At 38.5% G+C, this 19041-nt stretch overlaps 4 protein-coding genes across 8 annotated transcripts in view; 2 read left to right on the top strand and 2 right to left on the bottom strand.

Annotated features, from left to right (window-relative positions):
• Positions 1 to 3678, top strand: part of ctnnal1 (catenin (cadherin-associated protein), alpha-like 1) — a 53172-nt gene extending 49494 nt beyond the window's left edge. For all 3 annotated transcript variants that reach the window (XM_079367456.1, XM_079367455.1, XM_079367454.1), the window contains 3 exons: positions 852 to 971; positions 1544 to 1627; positions 2086 to 3678. In XM_079367456.1, coding sequence (XP_079223582.1) covers positions 852 to 971; positions 1544 to 1627; positions 2086 to 2256 — 375 coding nt within the window. In that variant the 3' untranslated portion in view covers positions 2257 to 3678. The remainder of the gene's footprint in view (positions 1 to 851; positions 972 to 1543; positions 1628 to 2085) is intronic.
• Positions 3669 to 5729, bottom strand: abitram (actin binding transcription modulator). Of its 2 annotated transcripts, XM_079367465.1 has the most exons (7): positions 5588 to 5729; positions 5380 to 5431; positions 4658 to 4787; positions 4490 to 4566; positions 4340 to 4409; positions 3993 to 4101; positions 3669 to 3906 (listed from the first exon to the last, which is right to left on the bottom strand). In XM_079367465.1, exons 1-7 carry the CDS (start codon positions 5667 to 5669, stop codon positions 3902 to 3904), a joined length of 525 nt encoding a protein of 174 aa, XP_079223591.1. In that variant the 5' UTR covers positions 5670 to 5729; the 3' UTR covers positions 3669 to 3901. The 2 variants fall into 2 exon arrangements, with proteins under 2 accessions (XP_079223591.1, XP_079223590.1); XM_079367464.1 differs by having other exon boundaries at positions 3669 to 4101.
• Positions 5730 to 5783: 54 nt separating this feature from the next.
• ccn4a (cellular communication network factor 4a) overlaps positions 5784 to 19041 on the top strand; it is a 31441-nt gene continuing 18183 nt past the window's right edge. The window contains exons 1-3 of one of the 2 annotated variants that reach the window (XM_079367460.1): positions 5784 to 5859; positions 6676 to 6896; positions 9763 to 9879. The gene's annotated coding sequence lies outside the window, so the exon portion shown is untranslated. The remainder of the gene's footprint in view (positions 5860 to 6675; positions 6897 to 9762; positions 9880 to 19041) is intronic. The other variant, XM_079367461.1, reaches the window with a different exon arrangement.
• Positions 14934 to 18443, bottom strand: sla1a (Src like adaptor 1a). Its single transcript, XM_079368190.1, has 8 exons — positions 18310 to 18443; positions 17826 to 17922; positions 17354 to 17453; positions 17071 to 17157; positions 16719 to 16822; positions 16308 to 16439; positions 15751 to 15880; positions 14934 to 15522 (listed from the first exon to the last, which is right to left on the bottom strand). Exons 2-8 carry the CDS (start codon positions 17896 to 17898, stop codon positions 15324 to 15326), a joined length of 825 nt encoding a protein of 274 aa, XP_079224316.1. The 5' UTR covers positions 17899 to 17922; positions 18310 to 18443; the 3' UTR covers positions 14934 to 15323.

Raw genomic sequence — 19041 nt, 5'->3', positions numbered from 1 at the left:
CTGACATGCTCCCACGCTGCCAGGTCGGCCTTATAAGTCACGAAGCGAGAGCAGGAAATTAATCCTGTCAAACACTTTCAGCATCTTCCTATTTTCCTCTCTGAGCTGTGATCCAAACAAAACAAAACCTCTATGCCCTGCCCATCTTGCCCTCCACTAACTTCTTCGTCAGGTTTTTTTTTTCCCCCAAAGTTTAATTAGAAGGCTATCTTTAACGACCACCATTTGTCACTGCTGCGTCGGTGCGTCTGTCACCGTGTATGTTGTGCGTGTGCAGGATTAGGGTGGGGGAGTCATTCATAACCCAGCTCCTCAACTGGCCGCACACTTTCTGATTAATTACGTTCAACCAAAAAAGAAGCTGCTAATGTAGTCCCTGTTGTCTCAGCCTCCACTCCTGTAGTTCTTCACAAAAACACTTGTAGCACACCTGTCATTGTTTCTCCGTCGTAAAAAGCACAAGACTATATATGTTTTTAAGTAGGGTTTGAGAGGTTTTATGCCCTTTAGTGAGTTGCTGCCTTGTCTTTGTTTTTCGGTCACTGGTGGCATGTTGCTGAAGTAGATTGACAGCCCCTGTGACTGAGATTTAGGGATTAACTCAGCTTGGTAACAGATTTAAACTGTAGATCATGACCTGGCTGTTGTTTAAGGATTATATCACATAACCCTTCAATTTGATTTAGTTCGTCCTCTTTTTTCCCCTCCTTTTAATGCTTGATCCGTTTTTTAAAAAAAACTGGTGAAACTCCAGGATATCAATCATGTCAATATATTTCTCCCTGTGTAATATCATTTTAAGTATCTCTGCTGTTGTGAAAGCTTATCCACTTCTTGTCTTTCTGTTGCAGCTGGTTGATGAGGAGAAGTCAGCGGTGACGACAGAGATAGACAAGCTGGTGGCTTTGTGCCAACAGCTGCAGATGGGGGCAAAGACCCCAGTGCAGGGCAAGTCTGCCACCTTCCAGAAGGTACCAACACTACGCCGGTGTCTCTTTCTGCGTTGTGTTTATGTTTGTATTCACACTTTTCTTTTCTTGTTTGTTGGAACCACTTCATATTCATCGAACCGCACTGATTGTACTTCAAGGTATACGTAGCTTGAGCCACATCAACACGACATATCCAACACCAGACATCATTTCCCAGCTGCCTAAGATGTGATCTTTGATCTGCGAGCAACACCCTTATCTCACAAGATGGAAGATAAATGAATGTGATACATAAACATTAGCGCAGCGCTCACCTTGAATCGAAAGACAGGGCTGACGGGAAAACATTTCCTCTGTGATATTAGCTTGCTCCCTTTTTGTCTTTAATCTCATGTTGACTTTTATCATTCATCACTAATGGAAGAAAATGTGTCTGTAGAGCGAAGCTACAGCCGATCAAGAAATGTGTTATATGTGAAATGCTGTGTAGATGGGGAGGAGAGTGTGATATTGGGAGGCATGTTTTTTGCATTCTTCCTCACATCTGTACCCATGCTACCCTCTTTAATCTATTTTTTTTGTTTTTGGTAATTTCCTTTCTGTGTGTCAAGGTGGACTCCTCCATTCAGACAACCAGAAGTATCTTGGCGGTCGTCCTCTCCCTCCTTCCGTTTTGTAACAAGCTCAACAGAAAGGTGATTAAACGGCGCTCCTGACTTAGATACTAAATGCTCCAATATGTTCACCAGCTAATCACTGACTTAGTTTGCTCAACATGGCATGCACAGACAGTTTTAACTTCCCTTTTAAACTGAAAGCAGGTGCAACAAAAAACAACCCTCAGATATTGTAACAGTGAAACACAACAGTGTAATTGCTAGCTGTAAAGTTAAAATATTGATTTTAAAGACGCAAAAACACATCTTGGAGTTGAAGGGAGTTGCAGAATTGATCTTTGTATTAATGTGTTCCAGTGTTGATATCAAAATGCTCATCAGTAATGCTACTTAAAAATGTTGTTACCTCTGCCCCCTATAAACTTGTACAGTTTTAAATAAGTGACCGTTGAGTTCAATGATGTCAAAATATGAAGACTTCATTCATTTTTTTAGTTTCTGTCCATTAATCCTTGACTTTCTTTGTCCGTGTACAGTACAAGTCTGAGAGGAGCAGCCTGGGTTCCCCGCAGGACTGGAGAGAGAGGCAGGATGTGTCCACGCCCGTCAAAGAGGATGGAGCTCTCAATAACAAGAACAGCAATGGTTTCGGTGTCAAATCCCTGGAGCAGCACATGGCCGGCCTAAATATCTTGGAGAGCAAATAGTCCACGGCATTGGGGTCTCCTCTTTTGTCTTCTGGTCTCCCTTGGAGCAGCACATAGCCAATCTCACCTTTCTGGGCGTGTAACCCAGAATATACTTTTAATATTCCCTTCATCCTCATGCACCCTCCTGACGTGGGACAGAGTTTCCAGGGTCAGTAAGAGTTAGTATTTACTGTTAAGTATGGATCTTAAACTTTACAGATTTCAAGCTTTCCCTGCCCAGGAGCAGTTTAACCCTGGGGTAGTTATTTAACTGTAGTATCAGTTCCACTCCAATCCACAAGATGGAGACAATCAGCCAACACTATGGCTTTGCCATTTACAGTGAGCCTCTCTGGTGCAAACCTGATTTTAGAGTTACTTTTATTTTCTTTCCCCTGGACTTTGATTCGATAAACTGATCCAAAATCAGGAAAGAACTCGTCTTGATACTCAGCCATACATCTGTCTTCACTATGTGCCTCTATGCTTCGTGGTGTACTGTAAATGTGTGTTGCACATGTAAGCCAAACGGGGAGAAAAAAAACAAAGTGAATATGCTGAGAACCAACCCTGCATGATGCTATCACCAATCCCTCGTGTTTGTGTATCTAAAGATCGATGTGTCATAGTTTTGTAATGTTAACACAAGTGTTACGTATTATAAGTCATAATAGTGCATTCTGTCTGATGATCTCATTGTAGTCAGCATCTTACTTGGAGAAATAAGCATTTTAAAAGTCAACCACATCATGTGAGTAATGCCCATTGTCCATAGTTTATCCTGGCATGTTTCCATGTGCCAAGTTTGTAACAAAGTGCAAAAATTCCAGTTTAATGCCAAATATGATTGTTCTTGTGAAGACGCTGTGATCTTCAGCTTGCTACTACTTGGACATAAAAAGCTCTTAGCTCTCCAACGTAAAGAACTGGAGACTTATTTTTCATCTGGACATGCTTTCTCCTGAAAGTCAGATGATGATTTTCATTTTGGGACGTTAGTATCTTGGTTTATAGAATCCTGGGTATTATTTAATCATGTTCTGTGTAATGTGTTTCTATCCCATGAAAGAAATGAGATACCACACCGAAGTGGCACCAGTGTCAAATAGAGCCTTGAAGTGTACTTGTTATGAAGACTATCATGATGAAGCTGCCTCGTTGTGTTAAACGCTATAATATGGTACTTGAAGCAGAGATAAATATATATACCTATTGTAGGTTATGATTTTGGTACTAGGTGAGGATGTAATAATGACTGAAATGAAAAAGATACATTAAGCTTTGTACAGTGTGAGAGCATCTAAGGATGCTGGGTATTGTGGAATGCTGGGAATAGCTATAGTTGCTGGGAATAGCTATAGTTTTGGACCATCTATTGTTTTGACGATTAAAAGGTTATTAATACTGAGACATACAAAAAATAAACAATATTTTTTATTACGTCATTGTTTGTGTTTATTAACATAAAAAAAAATGAGATGAGGGGATTAACAACACTTTTTCATGCTTTCCTCTTTTCAAATAGGGAAAACCAAACTATAAATTAAGAACTCCCAAAAGTTATAAAAAAAGATGTAATAAGCTTGAGACGCAGTCCAGTGCTTGCATTAAATGCCTGTGAAGTTACTTCATATGACTGTTTCCAGGATACCGTCCTCTTCATTCAACCTGGTCAGAGTGGAAGGATAAGAAATCCTTAAACTGGAAAAGGAAATCCTAAAACTGTCAAGAGGGCTGTGATTGGGCAACAGTACGTTTGGAGACGAGGCTCTTGAACTGCTCGCTGCTCAGAAGGTTTTCTGTGATGCTTTTGCTCTCCTCAAACTTTGGCAGGATGACAGCAATGTATCCATCAGTGGATGGCTGTTCAGATTTCACAGACAAAACAAGATCACATTTCACTTTAAGATCAATAGCATGATTTTGTTACCACAGTCTGCTACATTGTGTCATCTTGCATTCATAAAAAACCTTGACAGACAGTGTCCATGACGTTAAACAATCCAAATATTCTTCCCTGATAACTTACATGAAAGACAATTAAAAAAAATGCAATAAAAAGAACATGGTGTCAATAAAGAGACGAAGAAAAAACATTAACCTTTTCCAGCAGGAGAGACGGTGTTTCTAAAAGGTTCTCATTCACCTCGAGAAGACGGCCCCGGATACAGCTATAAAGTTAACAGATTTAATTGACCGACTGAAACATAACATGTTGAATATCCACCTCGAAAATCAACTCTTTTCTCACCTGTAGATTGTGTATTCACTTTCATCTGTGCATGTAATCCTACACAGAGGTGCATAATCTGTGAGAAACTGCCCCCCCTATAATGGGAGAGAAAGGATTAAAAAAAAGGCCAAGTGCATGATTTAAGAAAGGGGGAAAGAACAGGTAGAGAGATGTAGGTATGTTTACCCGCTTGGATTTACCAGACACTTTATTTTTTAGTCGACTGCAGCCATTACTGATCTGGTAGTTGATACTTTTGATTGTCCGCCCATTTTGTAGGATCGGGTGAGTGTCTGCCAATGTGACAACACATAATCTACAGAAAACAAATATCAAAGTTACCAGTGTATAAAAAAGTTACACACCCCAAATGTGGATTACATTTCAAAGCAGATTCTCACAGGAAGTCTAGTAGGCTAATACACTTAGATTTAGAATGACCAAAAAAGAAAAACACATTTGTTATATGATTACAACGACTCATTTGTGTTGTTTTTTATAAGATGTAAGGTATTCAGCATTTATCTCAGTGTTTATCACCACGTCTTTACTCGTGATCGCTCACAGTTTGCACGTGAATCTGTCGTCATGTCAATAATGATCACCACCTGGTGTTGAAGTCTAACGATGACAATTTTCTGTTTTTGGTATTTTATTTTGAACATGTAAAGAAATATCAACAAAAAAATAATAATAATGAGAGGAAAACATGATAATAATAAAATTAAGAATAATAACAAAGAACTTTATTTTTTGTTGTGAAATAAATAAACAAAATAATCAACAACATAAACAATGTAACATGTCCGAAAAGGAGTAGAAATAAATATAATTCTTACTAATTCAATTTATTACATAGATAAAGTTTAGACAGTTTTCTAGACTTCAATTAATATATTTATAGTTACCTGTTTGAATGCTGTAGGATGCAGTGATCCTCACACAATTTCCCCTTCAAATCTAAATTTAAAAAACACATTTTAATATTAGTGATCTTTAATTTTACCTTATATAATTCACATAAAGCTTTCGCTCATGTTCATCAATGGTTAGCTATATTAGCCTCCAGACCACAGACTGTAAAAAGACAGCGAACATCACACACATGTTATCTACCTGCTCTGTACCATCGTGTGTAATATCTGTCAACGACTGAAGGCGCCTTTGCTTCCGTGTCTTTCTTCTCCGCAATCTCCATCAAAATAACGTAGATAAAAAAACTAGAAAATTGACTTGATCAGGCCTGCATTTGCGCTTGTTCACACTACTTTATTTGACGGGCAGTAAATGATGTTGCACACGGCGGTCCGTCCAACTAACAAATCCGAAAGTTTCAAGAGTGAAATGGTTCCGTGTCCATGTTTCTGTTTCTTTTGAGAAATGAAAAGGTGAGTTTAACACTTCAGATGATTAAAATGCATCAAAGTATTTCTTTATAGGAGAACAACAAAATGTGTGATTTTTTTGTAGATATTGTACCATAGGCAAAGTAGAATAACCAGACTTCAGTCTAACAAAAAAAATGTAAAACGAATTAGGCTAAATATACTTTACTTTCTTCTTCTGACTAGTTCCGTCATTGACATTATGACATTAAATGCTATGTCATATTTTTGGCAAGTTATACATAATATTGTGGCCCATGTTATTATTCTTTCCCAAAGAAATTCACAATCACTGGATAAATAAAGTGCTTTACTAGGACAGTAAACTCACTCAGGAGAAATAGCGACCCAGTTTTCTGATATTTTTCAACCAACCTAATAGACAGAACATAACAAACATCCCCCCCAAAAAAATGCTTCGTGAATTTCTTGACACTTTTTGTTCAGGCATGCATTCACGACCACTAGAAATGACTCCATGACCCACTTTTGGGTCCTGACCCATCAGTTGAGAAACCCTGCTTTAGGCTCCTTTGCAGGATCATGTTGATGTATTTATGCAACTGTAATTAGTAGTGTTACGTCCTGCCTGTATGTAAGAACAATTTTACATATCTACCAATAGATGTCAGGCTACTGCTACCAACAAGTTCACTAGATCGTTGTCGGTCACAGTCATTTGCACTTTATATCACTTTAAAATCCAATCTCTGCCTCCAAGATAGAGCTGGTTGAGTAGTATGTGATCACAAGTTTAAATTTCCACATACTGACCGCTGTATCATTATTTCCCCTTGTTGGCGCTAATGACTCTCACAGATGGCAGATAGATATCAGCATGATGAGTCTTCATCCTGCAGGATTATATAATGAAGATGCTGGAATGAAGGATTTGTCCCCTCCCAAGATCTGGCATGTTGCTCTGCTATGACCCAGACCGACCACATACCGAACATGTCTGGCTCCATGTGCTACTTCAACAATGTGGAAAATGCTGATGGAATATTTAAAGGGATTGGTAGCAACACAATGGAGATGAAGTAATTCTGACTTATTCTTGGTTACATAGCGGAGAACAAAAAGGGAGTAAGAAAGACCAACTCGGCTGATTTTTGCGGCACAAGGAGTCTCGCGTGAATTTATTCACCACCACCAGGACATGGAAAGTTTTGCTGTCAACATCCCTCTCTCTGAGTTTCCATTACTCCTCTGTCTGTGGTAGACCGGTCTGCAATTAATTCAGAGATGAAACATAAAACCATTGTGGGAACAGTAGACACAAAGGATCAGACACTTTGCAACAAACACTACTCTGTCAAAAAAGTTCTGCATGGGTATACAGGCTTTCATCAGGGCAGGTGGACATGATTCCACCTTTTAGGATTTAGCAGCTTTACCTGAGGATGATGCTAGATTCCAAAAGTCAGGACTTGTCTTTTCACTTAAAGAAGGTCACACACATGGCTGTGACTACTAATTATTTTCATTGGGGATTAATCTGCACAATAAACTGATTACTCTTAAGGCCTAACTGTAAAGAGAAATGGTGTTTAAAAAAAAGCTTTTTCGTAATTTTGTAAAGCCTAAAGTGATGTTTTTGAATTGATATTTTTTTTTGTCAGACCTCCCAAAGCTCCTCACATCCAAGAACCTAGAATTAGCACGTTTAAAATTTCTACAGAAAAATGGCTAAACGAATCGTTTTATTTTAATTGAGAATCAATAGATAATACTTGATCTTTCCTTTGATTAATTCATCCTTGCAGCCTTACAGTCACATTGAGAGAAGTTCATTGAGTTGGCGATTTCTCATTCAGAGTGCCTGAGTTTCCTGTTTGACATCACATCATGTTACCTCCCTAGATGTTGATATTTGCACGAGTATTTATAATGTGTGTGCATCTGTGTTTATAAGTCTGCTTATCGCCTTATTTGTATCCGTCAATCTGTGTACATTCTTGACTCTTAAGTGCTTATTGTCGGATTGGAAAAGCTCCGCTTGCAGATCTTCGTCTATCCAGCTCCAAGCTTCACAACCTGGCTGTCAGACAGGCATCTCGAGTGTCTCCAGCTGCACAGATTTTCCTGTTTGTGTATGTGTGTGTGTATGTGCGCGAGTTTGTGCGTGTGAGTAGCAGTAGCTCCACGTCAGCTACTACAACAGCGAGCAGCTCTTCTGCTTCACTTGTCTGCTGTTTGTCTGTTTGGCTCCAAATGTCTTTTCCTCCTCACTGAGGTATGTTCTCGACATCTTTCTGTGACGTGCCAGAAAAGAGCCTGATAAGGGAAGTGAAATGCTCTGTGATGCCTTCGTGGCTTTCTTGAAAACATTTTACTTCTTCCTCAGATGAGGGAAGGGGTGACACGTTAGGGCAGAAAGTAACAGATGATACTTGTCTTTATCTGTCTGCATGTAGAGAGAATTATTTCAAAGGAGCATATCTTTTCCTCAGTGCTTCATGCAGACAAGCTATCAGTAATACTTTCAGCACTGAATTGCATTGTGGTCAGGCTCATCATTCAAAAAAATGTTGAGGAAAATATCAAGAGAATTGGCTGCAGTTAGAAATCCTGCCTGTCTTTTCCTGGAAAGCATAGAGGAAAAACACACCTGCTTTTGCCATTCAACAGATTGAGTCATATGCTGCCAAAATTCACATTTAAACCTTGATTCAATGGTTTATGCAGTGAGATAAAAGAAAGTGGACCTTGGTATTTCAGGGTGAAGGTTAGGGAGGGTGAATGGGGAAGGGGGATTTAATGTGCTCACTGGAAAAAATTTAGGCTTATGTGAAAACATTCAATGCCGCAGTAGACTGATTGAAACTTATGTCATAGGTTGCATAATTTAACTTTCCATTTAAAGAGATTAGATGGAAAATCATGACGTTTCAGCTCCTGACTGTTGCTTTGAATCTGCTGCAAAAGTTTCATGTCTGCAGAGGGGAACTTCACTCAAATAAAATTGGTCCCACATCAATCATGTCAGAGCTGTTCTGTGTTATCTGGCGTCTCCGAAGACAGCGAGGCCTGGCGCTCTGAAAAGTGAGTCTCGATCAATCAAATCTATGATTTGTAACTTTATTTAAAACACATTTCAGCACGAGAATGTTTTCAACAAGTGGTGCACACCCTCTACATTGGTAGCTATACATATAATATAGTAGAGCATAACTTCTTACGTTACGTTCCTGAGAGAAGTTCGAATTTGATCATAGAACAAATGTATGACCTCTAAAAGCAAACAAGAGCCTCAGAGACAATACAGATATATTGTATGGCTTTCATACTATGACGCCGGGTAGGTGTAAGTAAAGATGATCTGCATTCTGCAGATATAGCTTTTTAACACAAGATTGTCAGAGATATAAAACAGTCAGCAACAAATTTGCTATGATGAAGGGTGCTAAAATAGACATAGCCTTTAAGTCCCTCATGGCTGGACCTTTGAAAAACAACTGAAAATATTCTATTTCACATTATACTTTACTTCTGCCAGCTCAAGTGTTAGCATTGTAACAAGTAAGGTGTCTTTGAGCCTTAAGCCTGTCAAAATGTCAAACTATATCTTTAAAGATACAGTTATTGTGTCGTAAAATGTAGTTAAGGGTGAGTTCCCTAAAGTTGGTATGTAAGAGTTGCAAAGTTTGAACTACACATTTTTCTGCTTTTTTTCACTTTGACCTCAAAAGTGTGAATACAAGAGGAAGTGGTCTTAAGACTGTTTTGCAATGGCCGTTTAAGAACTCTGCTTTCACTTTGTAAATGCAACCTGTATCTTTTTAAAAAAAAAAAAAAAATTCAACGTCCTTTCTGGCAAGGAATGTTTCAAATAGTTACAGCAGGTTACATCAATCATATGGCATGGTTCTACATCTATGTGACTAATCCATTTTTTCCCTACAGTATGACCTGCTGCTCATTCATCACCCCACTCGTCATCCTCCCGAAAGAGAGAGAGAGAGAGAAAGAGAGAGACAGGTCCCTTGGGAGCTGAGGGCGATGGAAAGAGTACGCTGCCAGGTACGACACTGAATCCACATGCACACACGAGGAACTATTTACAGGAATTAAAAGGTTCCAGCTCTGCATTCTTACCACATGCTTTCTCCTGCCAAAGCAGTAAAGTTTAACAAGACGTTTTTAATGAGACTCTAAAAGGGCTATATGCATACATGTTAAGTCACCAACTGGGCTTATTTAGGTTTACCAACGTTTTAATTTCTAATGAGAAAGGGCCTGCACGTTCCTCGTGTTAATTATTTTTGAGAAGCCCTGTGGCAAAGAGCTTGGAAATCTCCTGATTGAAAACAAAGTGTTCTCAAAGAGCACGGCGGAGCCAACGTGTTCCTTATCCTTCAAAGACCTTCCGTGCAAGCCTCATTAAGGCCTCTGTCTGACTGACTGTTTCTTTAAAAAACAAAACAGTCTGAGGTTTATGCCGTTCAGACAGGCTTCTCTGCATGTTATTATGGCGTTAAAATCTTTCTGGATGTATTACCATGTAACTTTACTTTCATTGGAATAAACTGGGAACAGCTGAAAAAAGATCACTTAAAACCAGATAATAAAAAAGTGGTTCCAAGCAAAGTAAAAGTTCTTGCATCCACTTTACATGAGTGAAACTACAGAACTTCTGCCGTCTCAGACTACAATTTTGTAGCAATTCAAACCTACATTTGACATTTTTCACACATTTTCACTTGCTCTTTAATTCATCACAGAATAAGAAAAAAATATGGTTTAAAGGGACAATAAAAAGAAGAGTGGCTTAAGGAATGAGAGCACAGATTCCTGGCAGGTCACATCACAAGACTCCATTCCCTGGCAAAGACGCACCCAGTTGGATCTGGAGCCTTTTTTTTCCATAGAGTTTTGGTTTTTGTTTGTTTTCCTGTAGTTCCCTGGACAGCCGTGGACATGGTTGTGTGTTTTGGCTGAGTCTCTTGGTCCAACAACACTAACTGACAAGTTCTCATGTGATTTTTTTTTTCTGAGGCTCTGTTCATCAGAGGAGGTTAGTCTCCCTTTGCGTAAGAGGCTTTGTTGATTTTCCCAGGGTCATTTTACCATCACCATAATGTGGACGGTTTCTTTTTTTCACTGTGAAATGCTTTCACAATGATCTTTCACCCCGCAGCCACCATCCATCTAGGGGCAAGAGCAATGTACTGTAGAAATCCATTCTAGCTTACATTCTGTATGGAAGTGGTTTCAGCTAAAATGACTTTGTGTTTCAAATTAAGCCCAGCACGACAACAACCAGGGTTGTGCAGTGTTGCAGTGGTTAGCGCTGTTGCCTCATGTCTCATGACGAGGTTCCTGGTTGGACTCCCCATTAGACAGCGCCTTTCTGTGTAAAGTTTTCCCCCGTGCATGTGTGTGACCTCTGCGAGTTCTCTGGCTTCCTCCCACAGTCCAAAGACATGCTCGTTAGGTAAACGCGTGATTCTAAAATTGTCCGTAGGTGTAAATGTGAGTGTGGCAGGTTGTCTGTCTCTATATGACGGCCCTGTGATTGTCTGCTCACCACTTCTCGCCCACTTCTCACAGCTGAGATGGACTAAAGCTCCCCACGACCCTGAGTAAAAGCGGTATAAACAAAGGATTGATGACAACAGTAACTACAGTAACTGTGAGAAGTTTTCTACAGGAAATGAACTGAAACTATATATTTCCTGAAAGTGGAACAATTAAAACACATCTTGTCCAAAAACCCTTTTAGTTTCATCTTAAAAAGACATCGACATTGAAAAGAAAATTACTCTCTTTGATTAAAAAGAGATGACAGTACAGAATGTGTTATTTAGCAAAGCAAATGTTTTACTGGTTTTTTTTTTTTTTTTTTGCTGCTCTTGAGTGCAGAAATGGTGAAGTCAGAGGTTTAGACAGCTGGGCCTCAGGGGGAGAGGGGAGGATGTGAGATTAGAAGAACCTGATTAACAGAAAACAGGCTGGAGGAAGAGGAATCTCTCTGCATCTATTCATTTCCGTCACTTATCCCCCTTTTCACTCGTGACTTGATCCCATTTCTACAGATAGAGACTTCCCTCTTTTTGTTTTCATTCATGGGGGGGAAAAAAGCCAACGTGCTTTGTTAAAGTGTTTTGGTTGGTGCGTGCATCGACTGAAACATCAAACGTAATTCAAATGGAGAACAAGGGACTAAATCTAGGATCCCTTCTGTCTTTTCATAAAGTCATCTGAAACCCAGGGGTCTCATAAGACAACATGCTCTTCACAGAAGTGACTGTTTTTTGGGTTTTTTTAGGCTCTAGCTGTAATTCCACTATTCATCCTTCTAAGGGCCTTTGTTTCTGACATGGACACACACAGATGTGTGATGATTGGCAGGGCAACAGAGTATTGTCTTTCCCGTCTGCATTGGTATCACTGTAAAAAGACTTACACAGCTTCAGGGAACTTCAGTTGTTTTACGTTGAAAAGTTCACTGATGTAAAAAAATATGAACTGATCAGAGGGAGAGTTAGGTTTATTTCTTTGAATATATTCCAGATCTTTGATCTTTTAATGTTGCAATTTATCATGATCTCATGGTGGCCATTTTCCCCTCACGGCTCATCAGAGTGGAAAGTACAAAAGCTTTTAAATGTTGTAACGCTGTGATCAAGATTGCAGATTATTTCACCACGGAGCATCTATGGAATCATTAGCATTTGACCACTTCTTGAATGATCAGCGATTGAAGAGACAATAATTAGTAGAGAACAGGGCATGCATAATAACAAATACATATGACATCAACATACTTAAACCATCAGCTACTGAAAACTGCTTTTTTTACCTTAACATAGGGACAAATAGCCCAACTTTTTACTTTTCAGGTGCTAACCAGTTATATCCATTCGTCACATTGTCTTAGTGAAATCATCTTTTTAATATCACAAATAGTTGCACAACATAATAGCTTTTGACATTCCCACTCTCATGATGACGTTGAAAGAAAAGCTGAATTGCTGTAACGTTAATACTGTCAATTCTCATTTCCCAATGAACTTTTAAACTGCACACTTTGCGTCATTAGGTTAAAACGCACATCTGACTAGCACGATCCTGCATTGGTCTGTTCACGAGGCTGTTCCACAAAGTCTGGAGAGGCAGCCTGATGTGGGAATGACTAATGCTGACTGGACAGCAGTCTCAACATGGTGCAGCACGGGGCCACCAGATGCGTGTGAGCCTGCATTGTTCCGACCAACACTGCACACACATACACTTACTGTTTGCCTTTTTCCCTAAAAAAAAAAAAAAGTTACTTTCAGGTGTTTTATGAGGCTTTATAAACAGGACATACAAGCATTTGATCCTGTGTTTCTGCGAAGAAGAAAGTGCTGACCTCGTCTTAACAAGTCGCACATACACACACGCACACACACACACACACACACACACACACACAAACAAACACACACGATTGACTCATAGATTTAATGAATACTAATGAATTAGATCTGCAGAGTTGCAAACTTTGAGGATGCTAATTAACTTTCACGTGTCTGTTCTTTTCCCAAGTAGTGAACAGAGCAACTTTTAGGTTTAACATCACCAATGATGATAGCTTTTGTTTATAAAAATGTCACAAATTCTTTAAATCGTGTTATTTCTATGTTGTGTGAACTCTGTGTGTCTTTCCCTTCTTGGGCTGTTTCAGTTGTATTATTCTTCAGAGCTTGAAATTATAAAACTGCCCATTATATGAAACAAAAAAGCAAAAAATGAGTATTCAGTTTGAAAAAAACAACAACAACATATATTTGGATAGCATGCTCAAAATTGTGTTAAAATGCCTTCCCAGACAACCTTCCTGCAACCTCTTGTTAGAATTAACAACTTGTATGGGGCCACAGCCTGCATGTTGACTACCACGGTTTAAAACTTCAAACCTCAAAAATGAATGCATATTTATTAGGGTCCATCTTTCCTTCACTGACTGACTCAGCGCATCACCTCTGCTCTCTTTCTTGAACATATACTGTGTCTCACGTTACTCTCTGACTCAGATGCAGATGAGAAAGTAGGAAACTATAGATAACAACACATGCTCTTGTCTTTATTTAGCCCTAAGTTTATATTTTCACATACAGTCTGCTCTTTGTGGTTAGTGGTTCAAATTGTTTAAGTCTTGAGCAGAGAGAAAAAAACTGCTCAGACAAAAACATAAAAATGTTACAGGGAAGTTTTGTTTTAAGTTTTTCTGTCACAGACTAAATAACTCTTTGTTTGCATGCCTTTAGTAAAAATGTGTTGGTTTTGTTTCTTCATTGTAGACGGTCTGACTGTTGGTCTGGTAAACGTGAAATTAGAGAGACGGATACACTAGCAGGTCTAGCCAAAGCTCAGCAAAGGAAGTTCAACAAATTTTGCATCGAGGGATTGTCACAACTAAAGGAGCTGTCACGAATGCCTTATATCCTGGATTCCTTTCATTATCACACAAAGTTCCCAAATGCTTAAAATTACTGGCATTAGTGTAGGATGACAAACAACAAAGCCAAAGCATGACTATTAAATCAGAAATATCTAGACAAACACAAGTGTTATTGATTTTATTCTATTCATAATATATATAAATATGTAATGGTATAAAATGGCTCTTTTAGTTGTTGTTGTTTTCTAAGATTTGTTTTTTTTTGTGAATCATCTTTGTTTCAAAGGGTAAAATATCCAAATTGTATCTTCTTTCCTAGTTAAATAAATCACGTCACATTTCAAATGAATAACAGTAACCCTAGCCGCCTAACCCCATCAAACTTATCACATTATACTGCACTAGCTAGTAAAATAGCAAGTATACAAATGGTAGTCACAAGTTGAGAACATTAAAACTTAGCATTCTTCTCTTTGTTGTAAAACTCATGAAGGACTGGAATTGTTTAATTAATGTTTAGTGGGTCTATAGACTCTCGGGATACCCAAATATACTGTATGCTTAAAAACACAGTAAAAGTTGTGTCTCCCTTTTAAACAAATTACTGTTTGCTAACATTGTTAGCATCCAAAGCTAATGTGGTTAAAAGACAATCAAAGAGGCCCCACAAAATACACATGTGAATGAATTTCATTAACAACCTTTTATCAATACATAAAATAGTTTGAAAGCTCTTAATACTCTTATACACAATATTACCAACAATAACCATACAATTGTCTCATTTTACAATCGTAATGTCAGACTATAAAACAATCTATCTCTGGTGCAGAAAACACATCATTGCATAACTGTAACATTGTACAGTTCAGCTCCGTATACTCTTATTTGCTGAGGGATTTTTGTACTGTAAGTGATCATGCAATTTGCATTTTTGCTAAAGTACATCAAAGTGCTCATGTAAGGTATAATATGATTTGGTGGTAAGGATACTGAAAACAAATGTCTGTTTGGTGCAGGGCCTTTCCAACACAAGGGACTCCAGTGGATTCCAGTCTTTAAAACCTCACTATCACCCCTAGAACTCATTGTCATAGTCAATGTCCCCGTGGCCATTTTCAGGGAGAGCATAAAGAGATTTGCTCTTTTTCTTCCTGTCTGCCTTCGTCTGTGCAGGATTCTGACTCCCAGAGAAGGACAGGTACGCTGCAATGCTGTTCCTGACTCCGTAGCTCACTATGTTGTCAGTGCAGCTTTCTGTGCTAACCAGCTGACTCCTGTTGGAGGATGACACCCAGAAAAATAAATCAGTATGAATAGTGAATTAGTATTAGTAAAACAAATTCAATTTTTTCGCATTTCAGTGTATATGTTTAAAAACAAGGAATTAATTGATCATCTAGCCTGGAAACAAAGGGCAAGTTTTTACAATTAGAATACAATTGTTATACATTTTCTTCTCTTATTTTTCAAATGTCTGAATTTAATTATTTCCTTTGACATACTTATCTACTTTCCTCCAGTCAAAGTTGCGTCTCATGACCACAGGTGGTGCTTGATTCGATGCATCCGATGGAGAAATGGTGGCTGACAAGCATGGGGTGGTTAATGCACAACATAGACCATCTGCAAAATCTGCACGCACAAAAACAATTGTTGAGGATGGGAAAATGAATAAGTAATATCAGATTACCAACAAACAGAACAAATGTTTGTTGCAAAATTTGCATCAATCATTTTTAAACTCCATTTTTAACTCCATCAAACAAACAAACCAAACTAGTAGGGGTGGAAGAATTACGGCACAATTTTTTCTGACTGTGCATCATTATCTGGCTTGCATATTGTATCTCATTTCCTGTTTTGTTCTAAAAGTGTTCTGATCAAAGCAGGAAATATAAAAATAGTCATAGAGTGATAAGAAACATATCTATAGTAAGAGGATGACAGTACTTTTTATAGCCTTAGTGCATGTATCTACTTCACTCTTTACGCTGTAAGTTTTTGTTTCAAGTTTGACACAACTGCAGTTTTCACGTAAGTGTTTTATGTAGCCAAATACCAGAGTAGTGGTTGACCATGTCTTCCAGGCACTGGAAAGTGAGGCGTGGGGAGATGTAGTACCAGCTGTTGTCCAGTCTGAAGATACGATAGTGCTTTACGGTCCTGTGTTTTACTGACAGCGAATACAGACCTGAGGATACAGCATACATTGATCAACTCATACTGGAAATGTTGGTTCAAAGGAAAAGAAGACACATGATTACCCTGAAATCTGGAGTCCTTATGCATGACAAATTTTCCTTTTAACTTTTTTTTAAACTCATCTTGAACCCCTGTGAGTGATCCTGATCTAATCTTAGCACATACTTGTACTAAAGAATGTAAAAAAAAACATCCTTTAGAAAATGATTGACTGAAGCCAAGCCTATAAAAAAAAATTGCGGACAATGCTGTAATCAAATGTCCTCACCTCTCTCTTTGGTGCTCTCCCGCACCAGGAACGAGCCAACTCTGTTTCCAGGGAGACAAAGCAGTTCTTCAGCCTTCTGCCTTTCCACACCTTCAAACAGCCACCTGATATGACAAAAACATCCAGTTATATTAGAAAGTAACTGCACCTTAAACTGTACCGTTCATATCCAAATTCTGTTAAATCTAGAAAAAGTCAGAAATCAACATGAATAGCTAACATGTTGTTTTACTGACATCTCACGTTACAGCTTTGAAGATTGAGAGAGAGCATGTTTGGACAATGGAAAAATCAATTGATATAGATAAAGCAGACCGATATTAGATAAGATTATCAGTGACATTTTACATACCCGTGGAAAACCTTTGCCACATGGCTGTTGGGTATGTAGTTCTCTTTTCTTGTTTGCAGAGAGCACACTCTCCACCAGTACGCCTCCCTGATCACCAAACATAGGCAAAGAGGAATCAATAACTGACCTTTCGTGTGACCACTTCTCTAAACTGCACATTGACAGTGTGAAGTTACAATGAGACAGTGACTTTATCTCAGAATTTAACTTCCTCAAAGTCACAGGCAATTTAGATTCTTCCGATGTTTTGAAATCAAGAATGAAAATAAAAAAGTAGACGTACTGAGCAACAACTTTGAGCTTCTCCCCTATCCTGTAGATTGGTTCGCTGATTGCAGGAGACGGGTAGTCCTGAAGCACCACCACTATGTCATCCTCAGAGCCTGCCAAGAGGATTATTTTCAGGATTATCTTAACGTTGCTTTACAGATAAACATACATCAGTCATTAAAAAAGAAAACAACTCAGGTCCCAAACTAATTTGGACCAAACCTCAGACATCTGCTCATAAACTCTGTTAAATTGGAGTTTGGTTAGGTATATTCTGATATCTCTGACACCGTCTGGCTTTTAAGAAAGCTGTATATTTTGACATAATTTCTCTTTCACTTCTTGCCTTATTGCTGCAAATTTTTATCATGGAAAATAGTAAAGTGTTTAATATGCTTGGCTGATGTTACAATGGAGATCAATCTGAATTTTCAATAAATACTTCAAATGTAAACATACTATGTTAAAGTAAAATTGTAGCTTACCTTTTAGACAGCTTACATTGGTTCCTGTATCAACCTTCTCACTGGTTCTCACACCTCGCATCATATTTCCCATCCTCTACATAGACCGGACTCCAGCCTAAAGTCACAGGTGAATGTAATCCTTAAGTCTTCTGATATCCACCCATTCTAAAAAATGTTATATACCTTAACTTCTCTGTTGCTCCTTTGTATCTACGTTTGTCACTTCCGACAAGCTAAGTATCATTGAATGACACCAGCCCTCTGCTACATGGTAAGCTGAGGCAAGATGCTATCAGCCTCAATTTTCCATTTCCCTGTTTACTGGCAGCGAACAATGACTATGAATAATAATTGCAAAATAGTTTTCCGAAATTTCAAAGTCAGGTTAGAACATTAACACATCCTGTGTATCATATGTTTATGTTGCATAACAGTATCCAGTGGATAGAGAAGGAACATAAACTATTAGCATGGTTGCAAAAGATTAAATATAGGCACCAACCTGTAGGACTCGTAGCTCTCCTGCTGTGATGGAATCAGGTGTTGAGAGACAAACGATGATCCCAACAGGGCATGGCAGCGTCAGTGGAGTCTGGTACTAAAGAAGCACCATGTTGATAAGACTCGACAACACAATGACCTGTCACAGAGTGTGGCTTCTTCTGACTGCACACTCACTTCCTGTGATGAAATGAGGAAGAAGGCCAGAGTTAGTGCTGTGAGAGACAAACATACAGCAGGACATGAAAGAAGAGTGTGCTCATTAGGCCTCTTTGTATTTGTTTTGTCTAACTGGTGGCTTATGACTTAAATGTTTAGGTATGGAAGGTTTGGAAAGGTTTTCAAAGAAATTGGTCCAAATTGTCAGTAACTTGAGTCATAGAAAAATATTTCACAACGAAATACATCATCATTGTTGTTCGCATTTAAACTCTCGATTTAAGTAGTTGTGCTAAAACCATTTATAGCACCACCGAATTGGTTAGTTCAACAAAGACAATGGAAACAAGAAGTGATAAATAAAAAAATTATTGGAACTGTTTTGACTTGTGTTTCATATCCTGTAAAGTTGTTTTTAGGTGCACAGGAGGAAGTCTGCACTTAAGCAGCTTTCATGTTAAGTGGGGCACACAGAGACTAACTATTTTAGTTTACATGGACACCATATTCATGCGTTTATCAAAATAATGACAAGATTCTCATGTCATGTACACACCTTATTGCAATTGTCATA

The sequence above is a fragment of the Symphodus melops genome (assembly GCF_947650265.1).
Source record: "Symphodus melops genome assembly, chromosome: 18".
Taxonomy (NCBI): Eukaryota; Metazoa; Chordata; class Actinopteri; order Labriformes; family Labridae; genus Symphodus; species Symphodus melops.
This window is presented reverse-complemented; position numbering and strand designations above follow the sequence as displayed.

What these genes read in the sequence shown, in the direction of transcription:
- abitram (XM_079367464.1), bottom strand. Translation starts at nt 5,669, where the DNA reads ATGGAGATTGCGGAGAAGAAAGACACGGAAGCAAAGGCGCCTTCAGTC. An exon ending in AGTGAATACACAATCTACAG is followed by an intron (nt 4,410 to 4,489) that starts GTGAGAAAAGAG and finishes TTAACTTTATAG; the next exon opens with CTGTATCCGGGGCCGTCTTC. An exon ending in CGTCTCTCCTGCTGGAAAAG is followed by an intron (nt 4,102 to 4,339) that starts GTTAATGTTTTT and finishes AAATCTGAACAG; the next exon opens with CCATCCACTGATGGATACAT.
- sla1a (XM_079368190.1), bottom strand. Translation starts at nt 17,898, where the DNA reads ATGGGAAATATGATGCGAGGTGTGAGAACCAGTGAGAAGGTTGATACA. An exon ending in AAGCTCAAAGTTGTTGCTCA is followed by an intron (nt 17,158 to 17,353) that starts GTACGTCTACTT and finishes TTTGGTGATCAG; the next exon opens with GGAGGCGTACTGGTGGAGAG. An exon ending in GGAGAGCACCAAAGAGAGAG is followed by an intron (nt 16,440 to 16,718) that starts GTGAGGACATTT and finishes CTGTATCCTCAG; the next exon opens with GTCTGTATTCGCTGTCAGTA.